At 42.4% G+C, this 22321-nt stretch overlaps 1 protein-coding gene across 1 annotated transcript in view; it reads right to left on the bottom strand.

The window, feature by feature from the left end:
- Positions 1-2893: 2893 nt before the first annotated feature.
- The window catches only part of slc2a15a (solute carrier family 2 member 15a), a 24384-nt gene continuing 4956 nt past the window's right edge, over positions 2894-22321 (bottom strand). Inside the window, exons 3-12 of the mRNA XM_019882253.1 lie at positions 21452-21612; positions 20411-20535; positions 17907-18052; positions 17055-17187; positions 14219-14406; positions 14007-14117; positions 13827-13928; positions 11795-11870; positions 4876-5003; positions 2894-4056 (exon numbers count right to left, since the gene is read on the bottom strand). Of these exons, the coding sequence (XP_019737812.1) occupies positions 3802-4056; positions 4876-5003; positions 11795-11870; positions 13827-13928; positions 14007-14117; positions 14219-14406; positions 17055-17187; positions 17907-18052; positions 20411-20535; positions 21452-21612 (1425 nt within the window). The 3' untranslated portion in view covers positions 2894-3801. The remainder of the gene's footprint in view (positions 4057-4875; positions 5004-11794; positions 11871-13826; positions 13929-14006; positions 14118-14218; positions 14407-17054; positions 17188-17906; positions 18053-20410; positions 20536-21451; positions 21613-22321) is intronic.

Below are 22321 nucleotides of genomic sequence, written 5' to 3'. Positions count from 1 at the left end.
TGCAAAACGTGCTCATCGTAGCCATTAATCCCGATTTCCTGATTTTGATTAAAAAAAAAATAATAAAAAAGAGAAAACAAAAGCACAAATTGTTTTTTTCATTTTTGCTTTGTAGACTAAAGTGTTTTATATATTCTGCTCCTGAGTTAATGTTGCTGAAGTGAATTTGAATTTATTATCATTTATTGATTTATTTGATTTTTCGGAATGGTGCCATAAGTTGGTCAAAAATGTTAAAAAAAACGAGGATTTTTTTTTTTAAATTTCAGGCAAATTGATGCCTTTAAAATCTTTTCTCTTTCAGACTAAAAAACAATGTTAATAAAGCTGTTCTCTGCTGTCAGTTGAAATACAATTCTTTAGTACCCAGTGCGCATGAGCACCTGTGCACTAATTACATGCAACCCTGCTGATATTAATGGTGGACTTGTTCGTTCTGTGAGTGACATAACTGACATGATTTTAGCCACAGACACCTTGTTCAAAAAATTAAATCAAAAAATAAAATCACGTGTATGGGTGTTTCATTTGTGTGGATGAGGGACTCTCAGTATTGTGCAAGAGCACATTTCAGTTGTGTTCATGAGCAAAACATATTTCATTCGTGTGTAGGAGAGCATTTCAGGTATCAGAAGCGGGCATCGTCAGTCCAGTGAGTCCATTCGTGAGCTTCCGTCAGTATGTCAGGCGGGCCCAGCCCTTCCTAGTCGTCGGCGAAGCCACACGCCAATCCGCGTCAAGAACAGACTGGGACAAGAACTTTGTTTGCAGCAAGCAGTGGCTGACAAAACAGGTCAGTGAATTTATATAACTTTAAAAGAAGACAAACAGGAAACAATGTCACAGCAAAAACAAGTTTAAAAAAATCGTAAAATAATACCTATCTGCTAAACAACATCAAATGTGTTCTATTTGTATTAGTTCACAAAATACCATCAATATGCTAATTAGTGTGTTTTCAACAACAAAATACAATTTAAATATTTCACTATAACACTTTTTAACAAGAAAAACATTCAACATTTTTACATCTTAATGATATTTTTATTTATATTCAGGACTTAAAGTCTTTGGGCAACAAAATGTTTGTTATTAAGTCTTTGGGGAGTTTAAAATCTCTGAGTATTTCACGTTTGATATCGCAACCACAAGACTGAAGGATGGAAGCCTGATTAGAGCAGGCAGTTGTCATGTTTCTCTTTTGTTTTTGTTCCAGTTCCTGCTGGAGTGGAGGGCGTTTCCTCCAGCGGCGCACCTGTTATGCGTTCTAATCATCTGACTACCTGTCGGATTATCCATCCTTCTTCATGATTCATACCAAGTGCTTGTTCATTCTAGCCGTTTCTTGATTCTGCCTCGTGATCTCTCGTCACGTTTTGTATTGCCTCATTTAAGCAGTGTTTTGTTGTTGTCTTATTCTTGATTAATATTATACATGTTCTTTTGTGAGAAGCGATTTACGTTCATATTTGTTCTTGTCTTTTTATAACGTTTTTGGTTTCTGGACTTGTCCGTTTTTTTTTTTTGTTTTTTTTTGGTTACCGGCCTCTTTTGTTGTACTACTTTGTCGGTCTTGCATGTTTGTAAGTGAACAGTTTGTCAACTCTTATTTGTGTCTGTTTGTGGAATCCGATTCTGTTCCGGAGAACTCCTGACAGACTAATCAGACCAGGGTTTCCTTTGACTCATATAAGAATATTAAAGTTCTGTCCAACCGAGGACGACTAGTGGTACAGCAGGAGCATTAACCTTTTAAAAACCATGCCTTTGTTTTTAGTCATCCTCCTATTCTCTCACGGTCTATAGATCTCCCCAGGCCTCCACATCTTTTATTCGAGTTTTCAGAGTTCTTATTGATTTTACATACCACTTATAAGAGAATTTCAATAACTGGCGAATTTACTATGCACATTGACGACATCTTGGACCCACTGTGCAGAGAATTTTCAAACCTTTTAAACTGTTTGGATTTTAAACAGCATGCCTCGCAGCTGACTTACAACCGAAGACACACCTTGGACCTGATGATAACTTACAACCTGATGATAACTTATGGCCTGTCCTTTATTGTTGACCTGGGTGTGTCAGACTATTACCATGTATATTTTAACATTGCCCGTTTTAATCATCAAGAGGGGCCTCTTGATGATTAAAACGGGCGATGTGAGAAAAGTGAGGAAACATGAACAAAATTCTGAGGTCGCTGCAAATTTTATGCAGATTTTAAAGGGCACTCCTGCTGACATTTGACCTATGCCCTGTGATTTTATTGTTGATAATTTTAACAGGAATTTAAAATCAACATTAGATTCAGTAGCTCCACTTTTAACCAAAACTATAAAAAATAAAGACTGTACTCCCGTGGAGAAATTATTTTACGAAGAGGTCAAAAAGACAATGCAGTAGAAAAAGGAAACTCACAATTCACTATGAGATTATGTGAACAACTCAAATGCTACAATAAAACAATCAAACAGGCAAGAACATCCTATATTTCCAATCTCATCAAAGTTAATAAACACAACTCCAGATTTCTTTCCTCCACCTTTGATCTTTTAACCAGCTCCAATTTTTAAAAGTCCCCACAGATACTCTCAGTGAGGACTTTGCAGACAGAATTAAAACCAATGACATGAGACCCTGTCTTTTAGCTCATCAAAATATATGAACCCGGACAGTCATTTTTTCCGACGGAAACACTGGAAAGTTTTGCTCTGGTTGATGCAAGGACACTTGGTCGAATTTTCTCCCAGATAAACCCGACAACCTGTCCCTAAGATCCAATCCCCACAATCACTTTTAAAAACATTTTTTGGATTCTTTGAGGAACAGATTTTAAATAAAGTCAATTTCTCCCTTCAGACAGGTGTCTTCTCCGCCATGTGAGGAAAAATCCTCATATGGTTTCTCTGTACCTTGCCATGTCTTTTGTAACATAGTTTATCAAGTTATGTGTGTGCATGTGTGTATGCATGAGTGCAGGCATGCTAGTGGGGATAAATATCTGTGTATGCATTGTCCCCTCATATGTTGTATTTTGGCTTGTGTTAGTTGCACAGAACTTTGAGTTGCATTTTTTTGTATGAAAAGTGCTATCTAAATACAATTTGATTGATTAAAGTTCCTCTCCAACCTCATTCCCCAAACACTTTGAGGGCTGAAGCCAACTAGACCGATGCTAGTTGGCAGCCCAGGCTTTTAGCCTACCTCGTGCATTCTGCTCTTGAAAACAGGGAACAGGTTGACTACAGTACATTAGCAGCAGTGGTGGTTTTTTTTAGGGTATCGGTAATTTTATACACGGATGCATCTGCTACATCGCAACTGGAATTTCTGAACCACGGGGCCGGCCAAATAAAGGTTGAACAAAATAAGAAGCGCTGTTAAAAACATCTTGCTTGTCCACAGCTTCAAGATATCTGTACATATATTTTAATATACTATCAATTACATATTTCCTAAAGTAGCTCATATAATGCTATACAGTATGATTGCTAAAAAGACAAAGTCAAATAACACACATTCAATACTGGAATCCCAATAACAGCAGTTTATGTTATGTGTACCATATATGCAGTATTTAATAAATGGATTAATTTGTGTTTTTGTACATGGATTGCACACACCCAATATCACACAAGCAGTCGGTTGTTCCAGTTAAGCAACATTTTTAGGTTCAGTCCTATGCATAGTGTACAGTCAGTTTTTAAAAAAACAAACCTTGATGTCATATTTTCTCAACAAACATTAAAACCATTTGACAACAGTATTTTGGAGTCTGAGTACAAATTTAAACTATTGTTAAGGTACGAAGGAAGAGCTCTCAAACTCCAGTGAATGATGTTCTAGACCTCCGTAGCCATTCATCTTCTTCAGCTTCAGCTGTTCCAGCAGAAGAAGGGACTGGGTCTCTACAACAGGCTGCTTCTTGGAGAACAATCGACTTATCTCCATGAATGTCTTATTTTTGGTCTCAGGTATGACTGCGTAGACATAGACGGCCACAGACAGACAAATGCTGGCAAAGACCAAGTAGCAGTAAGACCCAGCTGACATCTAGGGGTTGGATGAAATAGAAAACTGAAAATGAGGGCTCACAATGGTTGCAAACAACTAAACATGGTTTTGCAAATGTATGCTGTGGTAGGGTCAAAGACAACAGATGTAAATGGTGTGACTTGCAAAATGACGGCAATTCAGAGTAAAAACTGTGCTTATCTTGTTACAAATAATATCAACTTGACACGTCCGCAGACCCTATGACCCGATGCACTGCCCCCTTAAACTGCAAGTGTGTGTGCACACACAGGTGCATGTGTGTGTGATTGCAATTTGGACACAAGTGTGTTGGAGCCAACCAGCAAGTGATTTGCAGCTGCTTGTTCCTAAGCCGGTCTTCGACTCCACCACATTGCCAGATGGAGAACACTTTTTGTGCAGTTTAAGTTCAGTCTTTTCGAGAATTACACTTTCATGCTGACTATTTGATTTGTCCTGTCTGCCTTCACAAGCTGCAGTGGTCACTCGTATCTGCACCTTTGCCCCGTACTTCTTACGGTGTGTGTAAGGCGTGTGCAAGGTATGATAATAGCAAGAAACGCCCATTCCAAAGTACCATCTGTGTCGGTGTGTTTGTGAAGAGAGCTACATCCACACTCACACTGATGGGCAATTTAGTCCTCTATTAAGAATTCCACTTCCATTATTAAAAACTATATACGCTACATATGGTTCCTTGCGGTATAAAAGTCTACAGATCAGATCAGAGAGTGTCCATTGTCTTCTGTATGTATTTTTATGAATGTTTTTCAATCAAAAGTTTTTTTTTTTTTTGTTATTTACATTAAATTTTCTACATTAGTTCAGCGTTTTCACCTGTAAGAAGGGGAAGACAAAGCCCACAGTGAAATTGGAAAGCCAGTTGAGAGATCCTCCCACAATGTAGGCTGCAGGGCGGTGGGACTGTTTAAACAACTCAGCAGTGACCAAGAAAGGAACCCCCGCTGCAAGAGGCAAACACATGCATTGGAAGTCACATTTTCCATTCTCAATATCAATAAAACATTGACAAAATGTACAAAAATGTGAAATATTTGAAATGAACAAATCAAATTAAAAAAAATAAATTCATTCAACGATCCAACTAATTTTCTTTGACTTCCTGATGAACTCCCTCTCCAGATCCCTCGAATAGGCCTTACTGCCTCAATACCTGAGGTCTGCTCAAACTTCAAATTCATTTAAATGGGGAGTGAAAACATTGTTGACCGCAGCATTCTTGTGAGTTTATCTTTTATTCTCGTTTTAATCCCCATTTGGACGTCTTTTAATTTTCTAGACTGATGCTTGGTTTTCATCATTTTGATCTAATTATTTTCAATGATTTTTGCAATCCCTGCGACCCTGGAGAGGATAAAGCGGTTCAGAAAATGGATGGATGGATGGGTGGATCGTTCTGTACTGGTTTCATGTTTTCTGTGAAACACTATGAATTGTCTTGTACATGAAATGCCCATTACAAATAAACTGGCCTTGGCTTGCCTTACCAGAAAAGCTGAGGAGTGTGCTCCCTCTGGAGTTAGAACACACCCTGCAGTCCCATCTTTCAAGAGTCCCCGGGACCATGCCCCAAGGATTTTTTATTTTTTAACCACCCTTGCAAACGCAACTCCTCAAAGTCTCCAACCTCTTGTGAGGATAAGCCGATTCGAAAATGGATGGATGTATTTTTCATTGCAGTCAGTCACAACTCTGATTTCTTATTGAAAATTAAAGGAACGTGTTAATTAGGTGTGTTAACAAATACCAGCCCCTCCATGAGCCGTCACCTTACCGCAGTGGAGGGGTTTTGTCTCCCAATGATAATAGGAGCTAATTTGTCTGGTGCTTTATGCCCCTGGCAGGGTCACCCATGGCAACCAGGTTCTAGTTGAGGGACCAGACAAAGCACAACTCAAAATACCCCTTATATGGACCTTTGATTCCCTTGCCCGGATGTGGGTCACCGGGGCCCCCCTCTGGAGCCTGGCCTGTGGGTGAGGCTCGCTGGCCAGAGCCTGGTGGCCAGGCCTACACCCATGGGGCCTACCCTTTCCGGAGTCCTTGGAGGATGTGCTGGAGAGTGCTCTCCTGGGGACACCCTTGTTCTACTGGGGGAGTTCATTGCTCACGTGGTCAATGACAGTGAGACCTAGAAGGGCGTGATTGGGAGGAACGGCCCCCCGATCAGAACTCAAGCGGTGTTTTGTTGCTGACGAAGAAGTTCTATAAGGCCTATGTGGCCTGTGGGACTCCAGGGGCAAATGATGGTCAATGGCTAGCCAAACGGAATGCAGCTTTAGCGGTTGCCAAGGCAAAAATTCGAGTGTGGGAAGTGTTCAGTTAGGCCACAGAAGCCGACCTCCAGACGGCTTCGAGGGAATTCTGGTCCATCATCCGACACCTCAGGCAGCGGAAGCAGTGCACCATTAACACGTACAGTGGGAATAGGGCACTGCTGACCTCGACTCAGGACGTTGTGAGTCAGTGGGCAGAATATTTCGAAGACTTCCTCAACTCCACCAACTCACCTTCCTTAGAGGAAGCTGAGTCTGAGGACTCTGTGGACGGCTCTCCTATCACCTCGGCAGAAAAGCCACAGGGGTGGATGAGATCTGACCAAAGTTCCCAAGGCTCTGGATGTTGCGGGGCTGTCCTGGTTGACATGCCTCCGCAACATCGCGTGGTCATCGGGGAGAGTGCCTCTGACAACAGAGGGATCACATTCCACAGCCTCCCTGGTAAGGTCTATTCAGGGGTGCTGGGAGGAGGGCCCATCTCAGATTCACAGAGTCTCAGATTCAGGAGGAGGAGTGTGGTTTTCGTCCCTGCCGTGGAACAGTGGACTAGCTTTACACCCTTAGCCGAGTCCCCGAGGGTACATGGGAGCTCGCCCAACTGGTCTCCATGTGCTTTGTGCACTTGGAGAAGACGTTCGACCACATTCCTTGGGGAATTCTGTTGAGGGTGCTTCGGGAGTATGGGGTACCGAACCCCTGATACAGGCTGTTCGGTTTCTATACCACCGATGTTAGAGTTTGGTTCGCATTGCAGGCAGTAAGTCGGAATCATTTCCAGTGAGGGTTGGACTCCACCAAGGCTGCCCTTGGTCACCGATTCTGTTCATAAGCTTTCAGAACAGAATTTCGAGGTGCAGCCAATCCATTGAGGGGGTCTGGTTTGGTGGCCTCAGTAGTGATTTTTGCTGATGATGTGGTACTGTTGGCTTTTTCAAGCCGGGATCTGCAACTTTCACTGGAGCAGTTTGCAGCCGAGTGTGAAGCGGTTGGGATGAAAATCAGCACCTCAAAATCTGAAACGATGATCCTCAGTTGGAAAAGGGTGGAGTGCCCTCTTTAGGTTGGAGATGAGATCTTGCCTGAAATGGTCATGAGTGAGGACAGAAGGGAGCGGGAGATCAGCAGGTGGATCGGTGCAGCGTCTGCTGTGATGCGCACTCTGTGTCAGTCTGTCGTGGTGAAGAAGCAGCTGAGCCAAAAGACGAAGCTCTCAATTTACTGGTCGATCTACGTTCCAACCCTCACCTATGGTCACGAGCTATGGGTAGTGACCAAAAGAAAGAGATCCCGATAACAAGCGACACCTCCGCACTGTGTCTGGGCTCTCCCTTAGAGATAAAGTGAGAAGCTTGGTCATCCGGAAGGGGCTCAGAGTCGAGCCGCTTCTCCTCGACGTTGAGAAGAGCCAGAATAGGTGGTTGATTAGGATGCCTCCTTGACACCTCCCTGGTGAGGTGCTCTGGGCATGTTCCACCGGCAGGAGGCCCCGGGGACACTGGAGAGATGTCTCCCAGAACGCCTCGGGATCCCCCGGGAAGAGTTGGAAGAAGTCGCTGGGGAGAGGGAAGTCTGCTCAAGCTGTTGCCCCCGCAGTGGAAAATGGATGGATGGAAAAAATACCAGAACTCTGATTCACAGCTTGGGAATCATTGGCCTTATCAAAAATTGGCTGCATTTCCAATAATACCAATTTGTTACTTAAATGGTTGTTCAAAAGAAAGCGTGCACATTTTTTTGCCTATTGCAAACTGGTTTTCTGAACATTTTTTCACTCCCACCACAAACAACACATGCGTCAACCAGAACATCTGTTGTGATGAGTGTTGCCAGCTAATTTTTAGAGACTGTTGCTAATGGTGGCTCCATCTTTTGCCAACAGTCGGAAATGATATTGGCAGTTTGTGATAATGTCACTGAGTAGTTATGTAGCACGTTACAAAAATTAGACAGTGGTATTACTCTAATACAGTATTCCCGTCATGTTTGTGCTGCAGCTGTGATGGTTAGGAGGGCCAGGGTGCAGTTACTTGTACGTTAATGACATGGGGAATTGACCTATGCATGTGCAAGTCAATACCTCTCTGGCATTATGGGAAAAAATGGCAACCGGAAATTAAGCACTGTTGACAGTATAAAACCATAAGAATTACTAGTAAACAATGTTTATTTCATTTAAAACCTATTGGTATAATATTGGACAAACATTAAAAACAAGTCAGTTTGCACAAGTCAGTACCCCGTGGCATTATGGGAAAAAAATGCTGTGTTTTTGGCATTTAGCCGAGATTTTATTAATATGTTTCAAAGTAAATAAATTCAAATGAATTTGCCAGTCAGGAATGTTTACCGTACTTTCCGGATTATAAATCACAATTTTTTTCATAGTTTGGCTGAGGGTGCGATTTAAGATAAGATAAGATAAGAAATCCTTTATTAGTCTCACAATGGAGAAATTCCCAATTCACAGCAGCAAAGTTATGAAAGGAAGAAGTTTATACTTATGAGTTAAATTATTAATATACTGTATTATATCATTTCACATGTTATTTTCACATTAAACCGCAAGAAGGTGCTGTAGGCCTGTGTTGATACTTTCCACGTTTACGGTAAAACAACTGACGATAACTCTGATGTAAGCAATGGAGAGGAGGAAGCGGATTCTTGTACCCCCAGAGTTGGCGGAGTTCTTTACAAGTGACAATGAAAATTTCATTGGATTTAGTGATTTGGAGTGACACTGATGATTTGGTCAACTTGTTAGCATGCTCTTTATGCTATAGTTATCTGAATAACTCTTAATATGTTCCGTGAACATACCAGGAACTTTCTCAGTTCGTTGTTTATGCACCATGTAACGTTAGCATATTGTACACTTATTCAGCCTCTTGTTTTTATTTGTATTTGCCTTTCAAAATGACATGGCTGTTCTTGGTGTTGGATTTTATCACATACATTTCCCCCCAAAATGCGACTTGTACTCCAGTGAAACATATATATTTTTTCTTCTTCATTATGCATTTTATGGCTAGTGCGATTTATACTCAGGAGCGATTTATAGCCCTGAAAATACGGTACTCCACATTGGCAGTTCGTTTGTGGTGTGTACCATACTTGAATAGAAAAAAATGAGAAAACCTCTCAAGCAAGCTGTAGTGTATAGCATTCCTGAATGTACGAATATATTTTGTGATGGGCCTACTTGAATATGACGTGTACCCAGAAGAGTGTGGAAAAAAGTGGGAATTAGAACGGTGCAAGTCCATTCTGCTCAGTGGTGTTAATAAGAGGTAAAAACACAACAAAAAGCAATGAGGATTTTATTTAATTCAAAGTAAAGTAAATGGAAGGACCCGTAGAAGTTGAGAAGTTGTTACATCCAGTTAATTTTTTTTTTTTTTTTTTTTTTTTTTAAGATGGCGCCCCCTGAGTGGCTGCCTCTCCAGCAGCGCATGTCTTATCTTATAAATCTGGCAAAGAGAAGAAAAGACGACAAGAAAGAATGGTGCTCAGTCTACCGCCCAAGCTCCCTTTGATGTGTTGTGCAACTCAGCCACTGTCGGCGTCCGCTCACAGAAGTGGAGAAGTAGGTTTAAACTATTTAACCTCGTGAGGAATTCGTGATGCTGTGCAGAAATGAGCATGATTGCTACATATGGCAGGAGCCAAAGTACAGGACATTTTCTTCACTTTCGCGAACACAGGAGATGAACTTGATTACAAAGGAACAGTAACAAAATTAAATGAATTTTTTGCGCCTCAGAAAGAGTTTTGTGAACAGATTGAATAAACTTGCAAGGACGTGTGACTTTGGAGACAATAGAGAAGATTTTATTTGTGATCAAGTGATTGACAAATGTGCATCAACCACATTTTGGGGCTTCGTGTAACATCATAACTGTGGCCAAGTTTGATAAGTTAAAATCCAAATTTCATCTGAAGTCGAAGCACTCACGGAAGCAATTCTTTTGGCTCAACATCATCACTCCATATAAAAGGGATTTTCAGGGCTAATTTGAAAACAACTAAAGGATCAGAAATCCATCCAGGCATTCATTTTCTAATCCGCTTATCCTCACGAGGGTCACGGGTGTGCTGGAGTCTATTCTTCGGGCAGTCGATGGAGTCCACCCTGAACTGGTTGCCAGCCAATTGCAATGCACACATAGACGGACAACCGTTTGTGCTCACACTCAAACCTAAGGACAATTAGGAGTGCTCCATTAACCTGCCTTGCATGTTTTTTGAACGTTGGAGGAAACCTACACAGGCACGGGGAGAACATGCAAACTTAGCACAGGAAGGCCAGAGGCGGAATCGAACCCACAATCTCTGTACTGTGAGGCAGACGTTCTAACCAGTCAACCTCCTATCGTGTGGGAGGGCCAACTCATGCCAGGGGCTCAAGGACAACCCTTGGTCCACCGGAATGCTCAGCATAGTGGAGCGTGGTCTGGTAAATTTCCAAAACACACTGAAGGAGGCTTGCACTTGCACAAAGATGTGCTGGTTTTCACACCTATTTACGAAAATAGAGCCCATAGCATGGCCTTTTTTGGGGGGAGGTATTGCGGCATCCACCATTATTCACTCCTCTTCCACTATATGAGAAGTGCGCACCTTTGTTTGCATCAGTAGCTATCTGGCACATTTGTGGGTTAATTAGTTATAATTGGCCATATTTCTACTACTACAGCAGGCAGTTAGCTAATCAGCTGTGCCTGCACATGAAAATGCATTTTACGTGGATGCCGCAATTTGCAGACCAGCTTGTTGTCTTTATTTCAGCGTGAGCACGGATGCATTTTTGTGTTATTTGCATCTACTACCTTGATATTGTAGCAATTGGCAAGACAAGCACTTTCCATCGATTTTTGTTGAAGTGAACTAAGCTTGACATCTTTGGCATTTGTTTTGGTTTCTGTTGCTTTGTTTGTAGTGTGGCTGTGTTGTCTTTAAAAAAATAACAGAGTAAAGGAACTAAGGAACATTCCAAATGAAAAGGAAGACGGGACGTTTAAGTGTGAATGTTGACTCAAGTGAGGCAGTAACTGCGGACGAGTGGTGATTGATGTGACAGCTCTTGAATGTACGTGCAATCTGTTATCGCTGATAGGAATAATGCGACGTGAAGAGCCTCAGCAATGTGTCAACCACTTAACCGGAATTATGTGCTCAAATCTCTGTCATGTGGTGTCAGTTAGGCTATATGGAATAAAACCAATACAACTAATTTAGTCTGAATACCTGTAATGTGTTTACACAGCAATGCATGTTTTGGATAGTGATCAAATGACAGATCAAATTGATAAGAGAATCTGCATAACCGAATAAGCATGCACCTGTGCAGCGTTTCCCGTCTTTTGCACATGGCAAAATATGGCCCAAAGTCAACAATGGGAAATGTTTTTTTTTCCGCTGACAACTTTCCAATCAACATGTAGTGAAGAGCAACTTGCCTGGGCCGATACAGAATCCAGCGATGATGCCGACGACACAACAGACACTCACATAACGCATTAAAGATAAATGAGTCTGGAGGAAAAAAAAAGGACAAAGCAGAACGTGACAAAATAGGAAAAACATTGCAATACATCCAGCATTTTCTGTTCCTTCTCCTTGGCGTGTGGCCTTCAATAATAAAATACGAATGTACCACTGACACAATGCAAATTTACAACTTCTGGTATGAATGAGTACTTCTGCACTATTGCACATTTTTATCTCATCAGGACTTCCTGTGCTTTGTCCATTTGTGTAGTTCCTTCTAGCTCCTCATTTGTTCTCTCCAAGATCCCCGCTAAACTATTTAAATACCTGTCAATACCTAAACAAGTTGATCAATCGCAGCAAATGAAGGTTAACATGGAGACGTTGACTACCGTCAAGGCAAGGGCCCTCAATCGACACTTGCTCCTCAGAATCACCCAGAAGACTGATAATTCCTCTTATCCTCTCTGGTAATAATTGAGAGGTAGTCAGCTTTTATGTTTTGAACTGTTTACAAGTTCCTTTGATGCTAGAAATGCCTTCAAGGCTCTAAATATTTCGCAGAACCGTTTTGCAAATCAATTGCTTAATTTGAGGAGCAACTTTCTAGTTGTGTAGCAATTTTATTTCTCATCTCATCCTCCATCTAATTCTCTTCAGCTTCTCCGAGGTCGGGTCGCGAGGGGAGCAGCTTCAGCAGGGAAGTCCAGACTTCCCTCTACCAAGCCTCATGGCCTTCTGCCAGTGGTGAAGCGTCCAGGAGGAATTCTAATAAGATGCCCAAGCCACCTTAACTGGCTCCTCTCAATGTGAAGGAGCTGTGGCTCGACTCTGAGCCCCTTCAGGATGACTGAACTTCTCACCTTATCTCTAAGGGAGAACCTAGACACCGTTCGGAGGAAACTCATTTCGGCCGCTTGTATGCTCGAGTTTTTCCCTTGGCGAACGCCGAAGCTGCATTCCGTTTGGCCAGCCAGTACCCCGTCAGCTACCTCTGGATTCCCATTGGCCAAAAATCCGCAATAGGGCTCCTGTTTCAGCTTGACGACATCTTGTACCGCCGGTTTCCACCAGCGGGTTCAGGGCCGCCACGACAGGAGCCAACCACCTTAAAGCCATAGCGCCAATCAGCCAAGTCAACAATGTAGGTGCCCAACATGGTCTTCTTGGACTCAATGTCCCTTGCTTCCCCCGGGACATGGGTGATCACAGTGTTTGTAATCGACAATCTGTGACAAGCACAGGAGTCCAGCAACAAAACACCACTCAGTTTCAAATTGCAGTTCTTCCCAATCATGCCCCTTCTAGGACTCACTGGCATTGCCCACGTGAGCAATGAACTCCCCCAGTAGAACAAGGGAGTCCCCAGGGAGAGCACCCTTCAGCATACCCTCCAAGGACTTCAAAAATGGTGGGTACTCTGAATTACTGTTTGGTGCATAGAAGTAAACAACAGTTTGGACCCGCCACCCCACTCGAAGACGGAAGGCCAAGAGACTGCCACATTTCATGAGTTTCAAGTTATTTCCAAGACAACTGTGTACTATATACACATCGTTATCTACATCGAAAGTTCTAAAAATGGAAATATCGAAATGTAAATTCATCCATCCATCCATTCATCCATCTATGTTCTAATCCACTTATTTTCACAAGGGTCACTGGAACCTAAGCCAGCTGTCTTCGGGCAGTAGGCTAGTTACACCTTGGACTGGTTGCCAGCCAATTGCAGGGCACACTGAAACGAACAACCATCTGTGCTCACACTCACATCAAAGGGCAATTTAGAGTTTTCCATCAACCTGCCATTGCACAGGAAGTCCAGAGCCGGAATCGAAAACTGCACCAATGCACTGTGAGACCGACGTGCTAACCAGTCGACCACCGGACCGCCAAAAACACAAATTTTCAGAATAGTAATCTACAGATTCATAGTCTGGGCCAACAAACATTCATCAGTATCAGTTTGACCTATTTAGCCAAGGAAACAAACATGCTCACCTGTAAAATTAGGGTGAATGTTATGCCAGCACTGCAGATGCCCATTATGGTGAAGCCTCCAACCATAAGAGGCCGCCTCCCTAGCTTCTCTATGGTGAAACACTACAGGAGAACATGTTTGTGGAAAACATACTTTTTCAATGAATTCAATGTTTTGATTGCATACAAATGTAAGCATACCCCAATGAGTCCAGCAATGATCTCTATTACTCCTGTGCCTGCTGTAGTGTACGGGATCTCTGGTGTAGGGATCCCTGCGTTCTTAAATATGTCATTGGTGTAGAACCAGATCTATGAGGAAAAATATGGCTTGTATGAATGCATTTGTTAGCATATATATATATCACACACACACACACACACACACACACACACACACACAAACCCCTTACAGCATCAATTCCAGAGAGCTGCATCCCGATGTTGATGACCACCACACTGAGGACCTGCCAGCGAACTGTGTCATCAAGGAGCAGATTCCACACTGACAGTGTCTCCAGTGATGACAAGGAACGCTGCTCTTCTTGCATCTCCTCAATCTCAGCCTGGATGTTACAATTGGCTCTGTACCACTTCAGAGCTAGGGAAAGGCAAACTGGGCATCACACAACAATACTGTACCACAAATAGCACAAATTCTTCTGGAAGTTTAGTACAGATCCCAAAGTAAAATTTAAGCTGAACAGGTGCCATATGTGCTTGGCAAGTGGTGACAGATGTGTCACATGGCCTTATCATACTAAAGGCGATGACAGCTTCCAAGCGGCATCACTTTGTCTTTCTCGTGTGTGTGTGTGTGTGTGTGTGTGTGTGTGTGTGTGTGTGTGTGTGTGTGTGTGTGTCTATGCGTGTGTGTGTGGAGGAGGGGTAGTGTTTAATTGTCCAGGTGGGCATTCCATCAATACTGATGGAAGGTCCATCACTAATGGATTTGCTGACAAATGACGGGAAACTTAAAAAAACGGATGTCCTAAACACCAATGGAAATGGGTTATCGTCCGTTACCGCAAACTAGTCTGTCATTGACAGACTTTCGTTTTGCTGACAATTGACAGAAATGCGCCGTCTTTGTTCATGGGGGTGACTACACTGGGGTCGCTTCGGGTGAAGCGGAGGAGTGGGTCGTTCTTGTCTTCCTACAGGAAACATCACTAATCAATTGTGGTTGTATTGGCTGCTAAATCTCGGTTCCCATTCTTCAATCCTGCTCCTTTTTTACTTTCAAACCTATTGATAAAATATAGGCTAAATGCTCAAAACAAAATGTTTCCAACAATGTCAAAGAGTACTGTATTGACATGGTGCATGGGCAAGCAAAAAATGTTCCAATTATAGTAATACATTTTAAAATAAGAAAGTAAACATTGTTTCTTAATATTTTTTATGTCCATGGTGCATGATTTCTGTTTAGCATTTTCCCACATTGACATACGGATGTTTTTAGAATTTAGACATTTTCAATACATTCAAACGTATTTTGCAAACTCGTTCAAATACATTTCCAAAGTACATCCCACAGTCCGCAAAGACATTGTCCGATTTTGCCCAAGTGTGGTTAAAGTAACAATGATAGAGTGACAGACTGATGCTGACGGACTGGCAGGCCAACTGCTGACGAATAACGGACCGGTGAAATTTCTTGACGCGCCCATCACCACTGTTCCCTTTGTAAACCTTCTTTTTTTACTAACTTAAAATAGCAGTGATGAACTGTAATTTTGCGATGATTGACGCGTGGTTAAAATAACGATGATGGATTGACGATGACAGATGGGTGGGCAGGCCACTCGTGAATGATGAATGACGGACTGGCAACATTTACTGGCCCCCATCTCATTTAGTGTTAATGGGCCTCTTTTGACTCAGTATTTTTATTACTTGCTCCATTGTCCGACTGCACAAACAAAACGTGAATGAGAAAAACTTAATTCGGAATTCAGCTCTATCAAAATATTATGTATGTGCACAGGGAAGAGAGCTATGACTTTTTATGCAGTTTTCAGCTTGTGTTAGTCAACCTGGCTGTGGTGGTGGCATTGGTGCTAGCATAGGTTTTGGCATCTTTCCAATGGATCAGCAGCACAGTCAATCAGCACTATCCCATCCTCTTGATTTACTTGGCAATGAAAGTAATGTAAACGTCAACATCTAAGTTAGATCTTATATCAACAAGTCAGTGTTTTGAACGGCTCTTTTGTGGTGAACATCCATCCATCCATTCATTTTCTAATTCGCTTATACTCACAAAGGTCACTGGCGGGTTGGAGCCTATCCCACCTGACTTCGGGCAGTAGGCGGGTGACACGCTGAACTGGTTGCCAGCCAATTGCAGAGCACACATAGACGAACAACCATTCATGCACACAATCACACCTATGGACAATTTAGAGTGTTCTTTGGAGTGCCATGCATATTTATGTTCCATTAACTGTCTTTGGAATGCGGGAGTGCCCGGAGTACCCAGAGAAAACCTATGCAGGCACGGGAAGAACATGCAAACTCAGCACCAGAGAGGCGTTTTAGAGACAATTTGGTATGGTATTTGTTAACATTGAAGCAATCTGGTTTAAAAATATATTGTCCAATTGCAATTATAATAATTTCAAGAAAAGGTGGGAATACTGTTGTCGATGACACATCCAGCTACAGCTATAGAACACAACGCTTGCCAGGTCCCATTTACTTGGATGAGAGGTCTCCAGCTGCAGACCAAAGCCTCACGGCTCCTTTCGACATGATGGTCATGGTCCCCGTTTCGGGAATGGCAGCTTTAGGTCGCCGCCAGAGGGTTTCGGACACCACAGAGTAAAGACGATGAGCTATTGGTTGAATGAGACCGATCTCTCCATTCAGTCTGGAATGGCAATCTTTTCGCGCTGCTTGTAAAATCGCTATCAGCCTATTTTATCCACAGTGCACATGAAATTTTGAATATGGTTGTGGATGTTGTAAAATACAAAATGTACAGGTGGCTGTGTCTCGCTAGCTTTCACCCGCAAATAGATTTTCTATCTAAATATGTGCTTCTGAGCATTTGATGGGCTATATTTTGCGATGTTACCACTCATGAAATGTTTCAGCAGAACTATACACGTCGCCAGTGTGCCCTGTCCAGTGCACGCTTGCACACTTCGGTTGATCCTGCCCCTAAAGTTAAGCCACTGGTGCTTTATAATCACCCATCAGCATGTTCTTCTTTTATAAGGCAAAAATATGTGTCCCACTAACCTGTGATGGTGGCATGGACATTGTGCTTCTCAATCAGCAAGTATCTGGGGCTCTCTGGGAACCATGGCAACAGCATCAACTGGACAAATGTAGGCACCACCACCACAGACAGAAAGAGAGGCCAGTGTTCTTCCTGTAATATAATATAAATAGTACACATATTCAACAATTACGCTACCTGTAATATAATATAAATAGTACACATATTCAACAACAATTACGCTATGAAGTAACATGAATGACAGAACACATAAACACAACAACAACTACTGTATTTACAAATGCTGCTAGGCATGCTGGGATGCCCACTGTCAACATCCCAAGCTGCACTTACAACATGATTAGTTGTCATTTATTATTACCCCACAGGCATCGTGTGTGTTTTACCAAGCTGTAACGCATTGTGCTGTTATTTTGTTTCCACAGTCAGTAAGGTTACAATTCTGTTTAGAAAGCACCTATTTCAATTCTGCTATAAGGCAAGGATGAAACCAAATGACCGGCCTGCACAGGAGCTCTGTTTTTAGATTGGCTTTATGACCTATGCCATGCAATGGACTGTGTATGTTTGCCAGCTTTGTGCACATGCTGAGATACTTAGTCACCATGCATGTTTCCTGGTACGCCCATCGACAGACACAAGGGCACGTCCACAAAGGGTTGCAAATTTCCCATAAAAGCAGGAATGTCTACAGGTTCAAGCTTTTACTCTGCAGAAAACCATATCAGGTAGCAAATTCTTATTTACAGGCAGAGTGATGCCACCATCCCTGAAATGCACCCCTCTTGAACCATACATGTCACACATGCCAAAATTCATCACTGACCAGGAGTTATGGTTCTAAAGCGTACCTTTCCTAACAGTTCTTGTAGTCCAAGGATTTGAGCTGCAAAGACTCCAGTGCCAATAAAGATACTTGGCACCAGACCCAGAAAGCCCCTGAGGTTCTTTGGTGCGATCTCACCGAGGTACATTGGAACAACACTTAGAGAGATTCCTGTAGTAAAGAGAAAGACACATGACATCATGAAAGACATGATCGAAATTACATGGAAAATGCCCGTTCGATATTAAAATCACCTACACAGAACTTTTAACTCAAGAACCTACTGAAAGATTTACAGTGTATCTGATGGCAAGTGGTAGGTTAGGATGTTTGCTTTAATCCTGATAATTCTCTTTCAGCTAACAATGGAGGCATGGGACACGAGTGGAGATCTGCCGTAGGCGGGAGTCCAAATTCTGTCACGTTCCTGTTTTGGCCTGGCCAGCAGGTGGCAGGATGAGCGGACTTTCTGATAGCACACCTGCTGCCAATCTATCTATCAAGGGACTCTGTATTGAAGGACCCATCTTCAGTCAGCTGGTTGTCGGAGTATTGTTTATGCCTTACTGCTTCCTTGCTCATAGACTTCTTTGCTATAGACCTCGTCGTTTTCGCTTTTGAACTCTCGGTACCATTGGTTTTGTAAGTATGGTTTTTGTTTTGTGATTCGGCTTTTGCTTGCGTGTATTTTGATACATTGTTTTTCGTTTCGTATTCTCGGTTCTTGTTTTCCCCCCCTTGCCTTTTGTGCAAGCGCTTTTTGTTCTTCGTTTTTGTGCTCTCTGGTCCTTGTTTTGATCAGCGCTTTATGTTACTACTTTGTCGGTGCGATTTTTGTACATTAAAACATTTTTTTGCTACGGAGACCTTGTTTGGTGTCTACACTTTTGGGATCCAATACTTGATTCGGTTTGTCTGAATCGTGACAAATTCCTTCTGACGGGATGCTACATGTGCCCAGCAGACTTTCACAATATGCTTGGGTCTGCAGGTCAGACAAGCATCATCAGCCACCCTCTGAGTCAACACACAACCAGGTGTTGATCAGTTGATCACTCCGCCCCTCCCTTCACCCAAGTGTACAAGACATGCAGCCACAAGTACAATGAGATGACCACAAAGTCGATTATCAAAGTGTGGCCGAGGGTGTCCTGGTGCCAAGTGCATATGTGGACACCCTGTCTGAACACAGAAGTGCAATTAAAGACCGCTCGGATTCTGATTGTTGTCCCAATCATACCATTTGAAGTCCACGAGTAGAACGATGGACTCTCCAGCACGAGTGCTCTCCAGCACACCCTGCAAGGACTCCAAAATGGGTGGGTACTCTGACCTGCTGTTTGATCCAGAGGCATAAACACCAATCAGGACCCATCCTCCCAACTGAAAGTGGAGGGAGGCTACCCTCTCATCCACCGGGGTGCCTCCAAACGTACATGCAACAATCCAGAGGGCATTAAGTATGCCCATACCTGCTCGATAGCGAGCGAAAGAAAATCCAACCCATCTCGAGACAACTGGTACCAGAGGACAAGCTATGTGTGGAAGCAAGCCCAGTAGATCTAGTCGACATTTCTTGACCTTGCACACCAGCTCAGGCTCCTTTCCGGCCAGGGAGGTGACATTCCATGTCCCTAGATCCAGCTTATATCGCCCTGACCCCTTTGGCCCCTCCCACCAGTCATAAGCCAATGGGAAGGGGGAGGGCCTATGTTGCCTTTTTGGGTTGTGACTGGCTAGGCCCCTTGGGTGCAGACCCAGGGCACCAGGCGCTTGCCATTAAGCCCAACCTCAAGGCCCCGGTGATCTATGTCCAAGTGAGACTTCGTCTGGTCCGTCACCTAGGATCTGTTGCCGTGGGAGACCCTGCCAGTGACTGATAGCTCTAGACAATTTTGATCCAAGGACACGTGTCCAAATTTTTTCGTTTGAGGGCCACTTTCATATTGATTGACTTTAATTTGTTAAACACACTGAAATCAATGAAGCAAACAGTTATATATAGTTAATATTTTCGATAGTTATTTTGAAAAAAATGCTCCGTCACAGCTTTCTGTTCAAGGTGTTAAGGCAAATATGGTTGTTTAGGAATTTCGAGATTTTGGAGTGGTGTGTTCATAAATCGAACCTTGACAAAGCAGAAAGAGGAAGAAACAATTGTTGCCTCTAAAATAGTTATCTTTATTCACCACAGTGTTTTGAAAGTGTGTTTATTTTAGTTGTAAATAAATGTAAATATCGAGAAAAGCTCTACATTATACAGTACACACCAATCGATTGGTAGTAGCGGCACCTATTTTTTCACCCAGCCTTGCGAGCCATGTCAAATGTCATAGTGTATGACATGGACAATTGGAAAGTGGACCGCAAATGGCGCCTGGACCTTAAATTGAGCACACCTGTTCTAGGATCATTGGGACACACAAACCCCTCCATCACAATAAGGTGATGTCTCGATAGGATGGGATATGCTATGCAGCATAATCGTATCATGCTTTTGTGTTGTGCGTTATGTTAAGAGAAGGTTACCTGAGTGAATCCCGGTGATGAAACGACCAAGTATGACCATTTCAGGTGAACCACAGATTCTGCTAAAGCCCATTAGTGAACCAGCAATAAACACCAGAACTGTTGTTTTTACCACCGTGCCTTTCCTGAAATTACACCACAAATATGCAATTCAATAAGCAGTATGTGGAAAGTGTACTGTAATTCGAAGCATGCAACATTCAGAACCGACAATACAGTCGTCTTCCACAATCATTTGGAAAATGTTTTATGATATTGATGAGATTTTGATTTGTTGTCTTGAGAATATATTTCATCCATCCAAATTTACAATGCCAATAGATGAATGACAAATACTAGTAAAAAGAATGATGTAAAGTAATGCTGCTACTTAAGACTGACTAACACAATTCAATAAATGCATCCAAATAGTGTAAGAGTATCCACTCACACTTGATGTGAAACTTGTGGTTAACCTATTTGGATCATGCATGTTGGGAAGGGAAGTTTAGTTAATATACTGTCACATGTGGCTAGCTGGCATCCGTTACACTCTCCTCCGAAACTTCACTCTGAATCCAGGTCACGATAACGGTTGTAAATGTTGGTCATCTAGTCCCGGTCTCTATCCAGCAACTGTACATCCCCACTGCTTGAAAATTGACGAAACTAGCTTTGTAGACTAACAGCCTAGACTCCCAACCCATCAGCGAGTGCAGCAAGTAAATCAACCCACCACTCAAAATTATTTTTTCTTCATTCTGTTAGGCAAGGTGTTAATGAACATTAATAGTGCAAATATCAGTGGCTTCTGATTCCCTGAAAAAAGGTTTAATCCGATTAAGTATCAAACTAATGACATACCCGGTATGCTACCGTATTGGACAATCGCTGAAGCATAGCACAAGCTGGCATCAGTTTCATATGCATATGTGCATTCATCACGCTTTGGGTAAATACTGTATCGTCTATAACTCTTTATTGAATGTTCTATAACTTTGTTATCTGACGATAATGACTAATTATGTCTTTACAAAAAACAGATGCTAAAAAAAGTCTCACCTGCCAAAGCGAGTGACCAGCACACCCACTATCAAAGAACCCAGTAGACCACCAATTGCAAATACAGACACGGTGAGTGAATACATCAGTGTCAATGTCTCCCCGTTGAGTCCAGTTCCATTGCGGCTTAACGCTGTTTTGTTGTAGAAGTCCTTGATATACTAAGGGAAGAAGGATGTTAGATTAGCTCAAGATACTGGCAAAATGTATGTAATAAAGGTATGATATTTTGAGAAACTATATTAGATGAGGTCCAGTGGTTAGCGCGTCGACCTCACAGTGCAGAGGTCGTGGGTTCGATCCCGGCTCTGGCCTTCCTGTGTGGAGTTTGCATGTTCTCCCTGGGCCTGCATGGGTTTTCTCCAGGTACTCCGGTTTCCTCCCACATTCCAAAAATAATGCATGGCAGGCTGATTGAACACTCTATATCAGTGGTCCTCAACTAGAAATGCTGTAGGTCCACTTTTTTTTTTATTTTAATAAGACCAAGGTCCGGTCCCATGCACGGCGGTCATGGGGAGCAGGGCTATATGCCCATTTAGTCTGGTTAAGCCAAGCTTATACAAATCAACACTCCTCACAACCAACCAATAATGGGGTGCATGAGAATAACAATTATTCACTTTGCCAGTACACAGCAAATAATGAGAGGTATTGTGTTGAGGCACAGGAACTCTTTTATTTTGTTAAGTTGTGCCTGCTTAATAATAGAAATAGCCCTTTTAGGGAAATAAGACATTTTTACTTTAACTTTGTTAAACAGTAGCTGTCTTTTTTTCCCCTTAATTTAACAAAAACAAAACAAAATACTCATTTTACCAAAATAAATACTAAACATGAAAACAAAAATATCCTTTTCATTTGTACAAT

This window comes from Hippocampus comes, unplaced genomic scaffold, assembly GCF_001891065.2.
Source record: "Hippocampus comes isolate QL1 unplaced genomic scaffold, H_comes_QL1_v1.1 scaffold36, whole genome shotgun sequence".
Lineage (NCBI taxonomy): Eukaryota > Metazoa > Chordata > Actinopteri > Syngnathiformes > Syngnathidae > Hippocampus > Hippocampus comes.
The sequence above is the reverse complement of the archived record's forward strand: the minus strand, read 5'-3'. Positions and strand labels throughout refer to the sequence as shown.